Source organism: Scyliorhinus canicula, chromosome 21 (genome assembly GCF_902713615.1).
Source record: "Scyliorhinus canicula chromosome 21, sScyCan1.1, whole genome shotgun sequence".
NCBI lineage: Eukaryota > Metazoa > Chordata > Chondrichthyes > Carcharhiniformes > Scyliorhinidae > Scyliorhinus > Scyliorhinus canicula.
Genome location: NC_052166.1, coordinates 3974512 through 3984057, shown reverse-complemented (window position 1 = coordinate 3984057; position 9546 = coordinate 3974512). Strand labels below are relative to the sequence as shown.

The 9546-nt window shown below is 52.9% G+C and overlaps 1 protein-coding gene across 2 annotated transcripts in view; it reads right to left on the bottom strand.

The window, feature by feature from the left end:
• Window positions 1–311: 311 nt before the first annotated feature.
• Window positions 312–9546, bottom strand: part of LOC119955831 (voltage-dependent L-type calcium channel subunit alpha-1D-like) — a 72127-nt gene continuing 62892 nt past the window's right edge. The window contains exons 14-17 of one of the 2 annotated variants that reach the window (XM_038782425.1): window positions 9059–9146; window positions 2470–2577; window positions 2325–2377; window positions 312–532 (exon numbers count right to left, since the gene is read on the bottom strand). In XM_038782425.1, coding sequence (XP_038638353.1) covers window positions 382–532; window positions 2325–2377; window positions 2470–2577; window positions 9059–9146 — 400 coding nt within the window. In that variant the 3' untranslated portion in view covers window positions 312–381. The remainder of the gene's footprint in view (window positions 533–2324; window positions 2378–2469; window positions 2578–9058; window positions 9147–9546) is intronic. The other variant, XM_038782424.1, reaches the window with a different exon arrangement.

Genomic DNA, 9546 nt, shown 5'->3' with positions numbered 1-9546 from the left:
GAGAGAGAGATACAGAGAGAGAGATACAGAGAGAGAGACAGAGAGAGTGAGAGACAGAAAGAGAGAGATACAGAGGGAGATACAGAGAGAGTGAGAGACAGAGAGAGTGTGAGACAGAGAGAGAGTGAGAGACAGAGAGAGCGTGAGAGACAGAGAGAGCGTGAGACAGAGAAAGTGAGACAGAGAGAGTGAGAGACAGAGAGAGAGACAGAGAGAGTGATAGACAGAGAGAGAGAGATACAGAGAGAGAGGGAGACAGAGAGAGAGTGAGAGACAGAGAGAGGGATACAGAGAGAGAGACAGAGAAAGAGAGCTGGAAGCAATAAGTAGAGCGTGGAATGGCACAGTGAGAGAGACAGAGAGAGAGAGACAGAGGGAGACTTACGCAGGCCAGCCCTCAAAGGTGGAGACGGTGAAGAGAGCCATCATCCCAGCCAGGACGTTGTCGAAGGTGAAATCGTTGTTGTGCCAAATCCTCTGGCGGACCATGGGCTGGCTGACATCGCCGTCCTTAAACACGATAAACGTGCCCCTGCAGGAGTAGCGGAAGAGTTAGCCGCGCCGCACTGTCGGAGGGTCAGTGCTGAGGGAGCGCCGCACTGTCGGAGGGTCAGTGCTGAGGGAGCGCCGCACTGTCGGAGGGTCAGTACTGAGGGACTGCCGCTACACTGTCGGAGGGTCAGTGCTGAGGGAGCGCCGCACTGTCGGAGGGTCATGTTCTGAGGGAGTGCCGCACTGTCGGAGGGTCAGTGCTGAGGGAGCGCCGCACATGTCGGAGGGTCGTGCTGAGGGAGCGCCGCCACAGTCGGAGGGTCAGTGCTGAGGAGCGCCGCTCACTGTCGGAGGGTCAGTGCTGAGGGAGCGCTGCACTGTCGGAGGGTCAGTGCTGAGGGAGCGCCGCACTGTCGGAGGGTCAGTGCTGAGGGAGCGCCGCACTGTGGGAGGGTCAGTGCTGAGGAGCGCGCACTGTCGGAGGGTCAGTGCTGAGGAGCCCGCCGCCACTGTCAGAGGGTCAGTGTGAGGGAGCGCAGCACTGTCGGAGGTGTTCAGTGCTGCGTGAGCACATGCACTGTACGGCGGGTCGTGATGAGGGAGGCACCCGCACTGTCAGAGGGTACAGTGCTGAGGAGTGCCGTCGCACTGTCGGAGGGTCAGTGGCTGAGGGAGCGCCTGCACTGTCGGAGGGTCATTGCTGAGGGAGCGCCGCCACTGTCAGAGGGTCAGTGTGAGGGAGCGTCGCACTGTGGGAGGGTCAGTGCTGAGGGAGCGCCGCACTGTGGGAGGGTCAGTGCTGAGGGAGCGCTGCAGTGTCGGAGCTGCAGTGTAGAGGGAGAATCGGACTGTCGGAGGGTCAGTGCTGAGGGAGTACCGCACTGTCGGAGGGTCAGTGCTGAGGGAGCTCCGCACTGTCAGAGGGTCAGTGTGAGGGTGCGCTGCACTGTCGGAGGGTCAGTGCTGAGGGAGCGCCGCACTGTCAGAGGGTCAGTGCTGAGGGAGCGCCGCACTGTCGGAGGGTCAGTGCTGAGGGAGCGCCGCACTGTCAGAGGGTCAGTGCTGAGGGAATGCCCGACCACCATCTGCCCTCTTTGGTTGGTGTAAACAAACTGACAGCCTCTATTGGACGATAAGCCCCGTGTCGGAGAGTTCTCGGCTCAATAATTGTCCATCACCTACCATCACAAAGCTGACGATTCGGGTCATTTATCACATTGGCTGCCTCGGCTAGGGGCTGGTTTAGCTCACTGGGCTAAATCGCTGGATTTTAAAGCAGGCCAGCAGCACGGTTCGATTCCCGTACCAGCCTCCCCGAACAGGCGCCGGAATGTGGCGACTAAGGGCTTTTCACAGTAACTTCATTGAAGCCTACTCGTGGCAATAAGCGATTTTCATTTCATTTCATTTCAGCGACCTTTTACTGTGCCAAATTGTGTGCCTCGCCTCCCACAGTCTCTAATGATGGCAGCACTGGGACAGGGGTTAGCACTGCTACCTCACAGCGCCCGGGAACCGGGTTCAATCCTGCCCTCGGGTCTGCGTGGGTTTCCTCCGGGTGCTGTGGTTTCCTCCCACAGTCCAAAGACGTGCAGGTTAGGTGGGGAGACGGGGATAGGGCGGGGGAGTGGACCAGGGTAAGGATGATCTTTCAGAGTGTTGGGTTAGAGTCGATGGGCTGAATGGCCTCCTTCTGCACTATGGGGATTCAATGGTAGGTGAGGCTCTCCGAGATGTCCTGAGGGTGGTGTTGGGGGTATGGGAGGCGTGGGGAGGCGGGGGGGGGGGGGGGGGGGGGGGGAGAAGGGTGAGTGCGTCTGTCGCTGACGTACCGACACTCCGCAGGGGAATACTTTGCCTCGTCCGTACAGCTGTAAAACTTGCCCTGGAACAGAAAGGTTTGAGACAGCAGGTTACACCGGGTGGCGGAGGCTCAGTAAACAGGCGTCGACAATCTGCAGCACGCTCTGCACCCACCTTAAACAACTGGACTCCGATGCAGGCAAACATGAACTGTAAGAGCGTGGTGACAATCATGATGTTACCAATTGTCTTGATTGCTACGAAGACGCATTGAACAACATGCTGTGGAGAGACAGAGAGAGAGAGAGAGAGACGGACAGAGAGAGTGAGCGAGAGACAGAGAGAGAGGGAGAGACAGACAGAGAGAGAGAGAGACACAGAGAGACGGACAGAGAGAGTGAGCGACAGAGAGAGAGTGAGAGACAGAGAGAGAGAGATAGACAGAGAGAGAGAGATAGACAGAGAGAGTGAGAGAGACAGAGAGAGTGAGAGAGACAGAAAGAGAGAGAGAGAGAGACAGACGGACAGAGAGAGACAGACAGACAGAGAGAGAGAGAGATAGATAGACAGAGAGAATGAGAGAGACAGAAAGAGAGAGAGACAGAGAGAGTGACAGAGGGACAGAGAGAGGCGGACAGAGGGAGAGATAGACAGAGAGAGTGAGAGAGACAGAGACAGACAGAGAGACAGAGACAGAGATAGACAGACAGAAAGAGAGAGAGAGAGAGAGAGACAGACAGACGGAGACAGAGAGAGAGACAAAGAGAGAGGGACAGGGACAGAGAGAGCGAGAGACAGATAGAGAGAGAAATGGACAGGGACAGAGAGAGACAGAGAGAGAGAGAGGGAGAGAGAGAGAGAGATAGAGACAGAGAGAGAGACAGAGACAGAGAGAGAGAGAGAGATGAGAGAGACAGAGAGAGAGAGAGAGACAGACAGACAGAGAGAGAGAGAGAGAGAGACAGAGAGAGAGTCAATCAAACGTTGCTTGTGCCCCTCAACCCTAACCTATCCCCATATTCCATAAACCACAACTCATCCAAATATTCCTCCATCCTACCTTCCTCCCCTTTCCCTCAAACCGCATCTTCTCCCAGTATCCCTCAATCCCACATTGGCCCCTTCAATCTCCACCTTCTCCCTGTGTTGAGATGCCTATGGGCTGTATCACAGTTGGATGGTATGAGACCTCCAGCCAGCAGGTGGTGGTACAGCCACACCATGTGGTCTCCAGACCAGGGTCACGTGACCTGGGACCCGGAGTCACATCCGGCCACCTTCAGAACAAGATTGAGAGGGAATTAAGACATTTAGGGGCAGCAAGGTAGCACAGTGGTTAGCACTGTGGCTTCACAGCTCCAGGGTCCCAGGTTCGATTCCCGGCTTGGGTCACTGCCTGTGCGGAGTCTGCACGTCCTCCCCGTGTCGGCGTGGGTTTCCTCCGGGTGCTCCGGTTTCCTCCCACAGTCCAAAGATCTGCACGTTAGGTGGATCGGCCATGATAAATAGTCCTTAAGCGTCCAAAAAAAAGGTTAGGCGGGGATGGGGCTTAGGTAAGGTGCTCTTTCCAAGGGCCGGTGTAGACTCGATGGGCCAAATGGCCTCATTCTGCACTGTAAATTCTATGACATGTAATTGGTCAGCGCGAGGTGTAAGTTCCAGCGTAGGAGCAAGACTTCATGATAACGTGCTCTGCATCAGATTGTCATCCTACCACGAGACGTAATAAAAGGATCTTGGTTGGACAGTTCTAAGTGTTTGGTCAGTTCACCAGAAAGTACAAGGGACAAAACACAACATGGTACCAGGTGTGCTGAAGATTTGCGGTTGCCAACGGCAGTGATAACGTTAGGCATTCGGCTTGAAGACCGGTCTGGTGAACTGCAACCTGAGGCGAACCAACACGTCAAAATGCAGACGCTCGAGATGCACAGACTGAGGCCCCCCCCCCCCTCCCCCCCCCTCCCCCCCCCACCAGCTTCAGATATCCGGCAACGTGAGTGAGAACTGGCGGCTGTTCAAGCAGCAGTTCAAACTCTCTGTTTCAGCCCTGGACCTGGAGGCCCAGCCTGATAAAAGGCGCATCACGTTGCTGCTAACGGTAGCTGGTTCACGAGCGCTCAAACTGTACAACTCGTTTGTCTTTGAAAGTGAGGGGGAGGGGGGATCGGAACAACTTTGATGAAGTGATACAGCGCTTCGATAAGCACTGCTCCCCCAAGAATGAAACGTTTGAGCGATACACGTTCCGTACAGGTACCCAGAGACCTGACGAATCATTTGACTTAAAATCTTCCTTAATCCGCGACCAAATTGCCTTTGGTGTGCTTGATGGGCGATACTATTGCGGGAGGGTTACTTTCTGGAAGGAATTCAAGCCTGTTGTTTGAAAAGGGGGACAGAGTATCAATAACAAGCCTTATACCAGTCAGAGTGCCGTGTGAGTTGGGCCACGCTCTTGAAAAGGGCGTTTCTGGTTTTACTTGGATTTTGTTATTGAATTGGAACAGTTAAGGGGAAACTCATGAAGGGTTATATATAGATTACTGTAGCTGTGTGGGAACTTTGTGATTGTAATTGATAAAAGTTCTTGCTGTGTGTGTTTAACAAATGTTAACTAAATTGTTAGAATAAGGTTTGTTTTTTGATTAAAAGCTCCAAAGAAGTCTGTTGAATGACACCTGAAAGGCAGGCTCTTGTGCTCATCATAACCAATATCAATAAACAGTTAGAGGTCAGGTAAACTCCATAATATACTTTGGAGTTTTTAAACCCTGGCCCATAACAGGAGGTTGAACTATTAAGCGACTCCGACACGGAAGAAGACCTAAAGACCATATTGTTATGCAGCTATAGGGACCACGGGTGTGATCTAGAAGACCCAGGGCTCAGATCAGCTCAACCAGAAGCCACAGACATCTCCAATGATGACTCACAAGTCACCAATGCTCCAGCAAGCCGAGATGCGGTGATGCGGCCAACCAGGGCTCCACCCTCCGCGGCAGCACCACAAACCAAGCTGATCCAGCATGTCGACGAAGCAGCAGAAACGCCCGCGCTCACAACCGACCAGAGATGAGGAGACGCCCAAACCTCTTTGGACACCTCACCGCACAGCGTCGAGCGCCGCGAAAGAGGCCGCGGCAAGGACGACAACCGCGAGACATACCAGAGCACTTCCATCTTGCCCAGAAAAGAAAAACGGAGAAAAGGTTGGGAGAGGCACCGCGGCCCGTCAGCCAACCGGTATGGAAAACACTTGCAGGTAACTGTCATAATATCCACTCCACTCTGGTTTAGCACACTGGGCTAAATCGCTGGCTTTGAAAGCAGACCAAGGCAGGCCAGCAGCACGATTCCCGTACCAGCCTCCCCGAACAGGCGCCGGAATGTGGCGACTAGGGGCTTTTCACGAGTAACTTACATTTTAGCCTACTCGTGACAATAAGCGATTTTCATTTCATGTATATCATGAGATGCAGGGCAGGCAGTGATTGACACACAGGATAACCAATGAACACACACGACACAGAACAACCAATCACCAGACAGGACACCACCACTATAAAGCCCACAGGGCATTAAGGCGCTCCCTCTCTCACAGGACACGGCCAGGGAGATAGTCGCAGTGCACAGGCCAATGAACATCATCACCATGTGATAGAGAGCTAGTCTGGTCAAGCCAGTAGGAGGTTATCAGTTAGGTTAATAGAGTGTCAATCCACAGCAGATTATGTACAGCAATCAGCAGGCTCAATAAAACAGTGTTGGACCATCTCCTGTGTCGGAAGCCTGTTTCTCGTTTTACTGCATCCAGTTGCAGCCGATGTTAGACCAGCACAGATAACACATCAGTATTCCCATGCACCTGGAGTACTGCGTGCAGTTCTGGTCACCACATTATCGGAAGGATGTGGAAGCTTTGGAAAGGGTTCAGAGGAGATTTACTAGGATGTTGCCTGGTATGGAGGGAAGGTCTTACGAGGAAAGGCTCAGGGACTTGAGGTTGTTTTCGTTAGAGAGGAGAAGGCTGAGAGGTGACTTAATAGAGACATATAAGATAGTCAGAGGGTTAGATAGGGTGGACAGTGAGAGTCTTTTTCCTCGGATGGTGATGACCAACACCAGGGGACATAGCTTTAAATTGAGGGGTGGTAGATATAGGACAGATGTCAGAGGCAGTTTCTTTACTCAGAGAGTAGTAGGGGTGTGGAACGCCCTGCCTGCAACAGTAGTAGACTCGCCAACTTTAAGGGCATTTAAGTGGTCACTAGATAGACATATGGATGAAAATGGAATAGTGTAGGTCAGATAGGCTTCAGATGGTTTCACAGGTCGGCGCAACATCGAGGGCCGAAGGGCCCGTACTGCGCTGTAGTGTTCTATGTTCTATGTTCTATGTAACCAGCAACAACGTGCCTGAAAACGAAAGCGAAAGCGGCTGCTGATGCAGATATGGCGGTCTCTTGGGCACAGGCCTTTCACCGACACAGGGCAAAGCACAAGAAGGCGGCAAGCGAGGCAGATTCTGCGGAAGTCGGCACCGACTTGAAACAGTGACTTTATTTTTAATTTAGAGTATCCAATTCATTTTTTTTTTCCAATTAAGGGGCAATTTAGCCTGGCCAATCCACCTACCCTGCACATCTTTGGGTTGTGGGGGTGAAACCCACGCAGACATGGGGAGAATGTGCAAACTCCACACGGACAGTGACCCAGGGCCGGGATTCGAACCCGGGTCCTCAGCGCCGGAGGCAGCAATGCTAACCACTGTGCCACCGTGCCGCCCTTGAAACAGTGACTGAGGTGATATGCAGCACTGTAGATACACAAGGGGTTAATGTAAGTACACATAGACTAGCTAGCCACTAGAGGGAGCACCAGAGACATGACACACAGACACTCAGCCAATAGGTCAGTTAGATAGGACACGACCAATGGGCATTCACGATACACACAGAGGTGACACTACCACAGGAGGGCATTACACCACCAGGACACCACACACATGATCTTCCTCTTTCCAGTGGAGACACTCAGTGAGTACAGACACAGGGTTGATTCAATATCACACCCACCACGTGGATTGTAGCAGACGGGTTCGTCAGTCTGAGTAGCTATAGAAGGATTAACAGTAGTGGCGAACCTAAGTAGGAGACTTGTAAATAGTTTAATAAACGTGTTGAAGTTATCTCCACGTCTGAACCTTCCTTTGTCAGAGTGCACATCAAGGAAGCAACAAGACAATGACATCTGCACAGAATGCATTGGACGCTTTGTGTAAAACTTGCTCAGTGTAGCAGCTACATGCATATCTGTGTAAAATGCAATAAGTAATGTTGCCTGCAAAGAAGAATTTTATATTAATGTTTTGCGAAGAAGGGGGGATGTGGCGATATGCATATCATAGTTGGGTGGTGTGAGACCTCCAACCAGCAGGTGGCGGTGCAGACACACCATGTGGTCTCCAGACCAAGGTTATGTGACCTGGGACCCAGCGAGTGTCACCCGTCACCTTCAGAAGAACAAGGGCAGGGTCATAAGATGTACATGCAGCACGGTAGCACAAGTGGTTAGCACTGTGGCTTCACAGCGCCAGGGGTCGCAGGTTCGATTCCCCGCTGGGTCACTGTCTGTGCGGAGCCTGCACGTTCTCCCCGTGTCTGCGTGGGTTTCCTCCGGGTGCTCCGGTTTCCTCCCACAGTCCAAAGACGTGCAGCTGAGGTGGATTGGCCATGCTAAATTGCCCCTTAGTGTCCAAAAAGGTCAGGAGGGGGTCTTGGGTTATGGGGATAGGGTGGAAGTGAGGGCTTAAGTGGGTCGGTGCAGACTCGATGGGCCGAATGGGCTCCTTCTGCACTGTATGTTCTATGTAATTGGTCAGTGCTGGGTGTAAGTTCCAGAGGAGTAGCAAGACTCCATGATAACGTGCTCTGTATCAGATTGCTACCACACAGCGGATGCACGATCAATTACTGCAAAGTAGAGAATAATCGAGGCTTTATTAAGCAAAGATGTGGTGCCTTCTGTAGCTGGAACCAGAATGGCTGCAGCTCGGTGTGCACACACATTTATACACCGTCTACTGGGCGGAGCCAGCAGGCAGGGATTTACCCCTGTATCTCTAGCACAGGAGCCTTACTGTACTATATCTAATATACAGTTACAGCATCGAATATACAGTTAGTGGTAACGACCACAGCAACACAACGAAAGCATCCTTGTTTGGACATATCAAGGTGTTTGGGGAGTTACTTCATAAAGTACAAGAGACCAAACACAACACTCCCCGTCTCCCTCAATCCCCACCCTCTCCCCGTATCCCTCACTCCCACCCTCTCCCCGTATCCCTCAATCCCCACCCTCTCCCCGTATCCCTCAATCCCCCTCTCCCCGTATCCCTCAATCCCCCCTCCCCATATCCCTCAATCCCACCCTCTCCCCATATCCCTCAATCCCACCCTCTCCCCATATCCCTCAATCCCCACCCTCTCCCCGTATCCCTCAATCCCCTCTCCCCGTATCCCTCAATCCCCCTCCCCATATCCCTCAATCCCACCCTCTCCCCGTATCCCTCAATCCCCCTCCCCATATCCCTCAATCCCACCCTCTCCTCATCTCCCTCAATCCCACCCTCTCCTCATCTCCCTCAATCCCACCCTCTCCTCATCTCCCTCAATCCCACCCTCTCCTCATCTCCCTCAATCCCACCCTCTCCTCATCTCCCTCAATCCCACCCTCTCCTCATCTCCCTCAATCTCACCTTCAGTCCCTTGGCTCGGTTAATTGCTCGAAGGGGTCTCAACACTCTCAATACTCGGAGAATCTTGACCACGGATATCGCACTGGATCTGTGAACACAACAAGAATTCAGCTGAACAGAATATCCCCCTCCAACGTCCCACTTCCCAGCCCATCACTATCTCTGTAACCTCCTCCAACCCCTACAACCCTCCCTATCTCTGTAACCTCCTCCAGCCCCGACAACCCTCCCTATGTCTGTAACCTCCTCCAGCCCCTACAACCCTCCCTATCTCTGTAACCTCCTCCAACCCCTACAACCCTCCCTATCTCTGTAACCTCCTCCAGCCCCTACACCCCTCCCTATCTCTGTAACCTCCTCCAACCCCTACAACCCTCCCTATCTCTGTAACCTCCTCCAACCCCTACAACCCTCCCTATCTCTGTAACCTCCTCCAACCCCTACAACCCTCCCTATCTCTGTAACCTCCTCCAGCCCCTACAACCCTC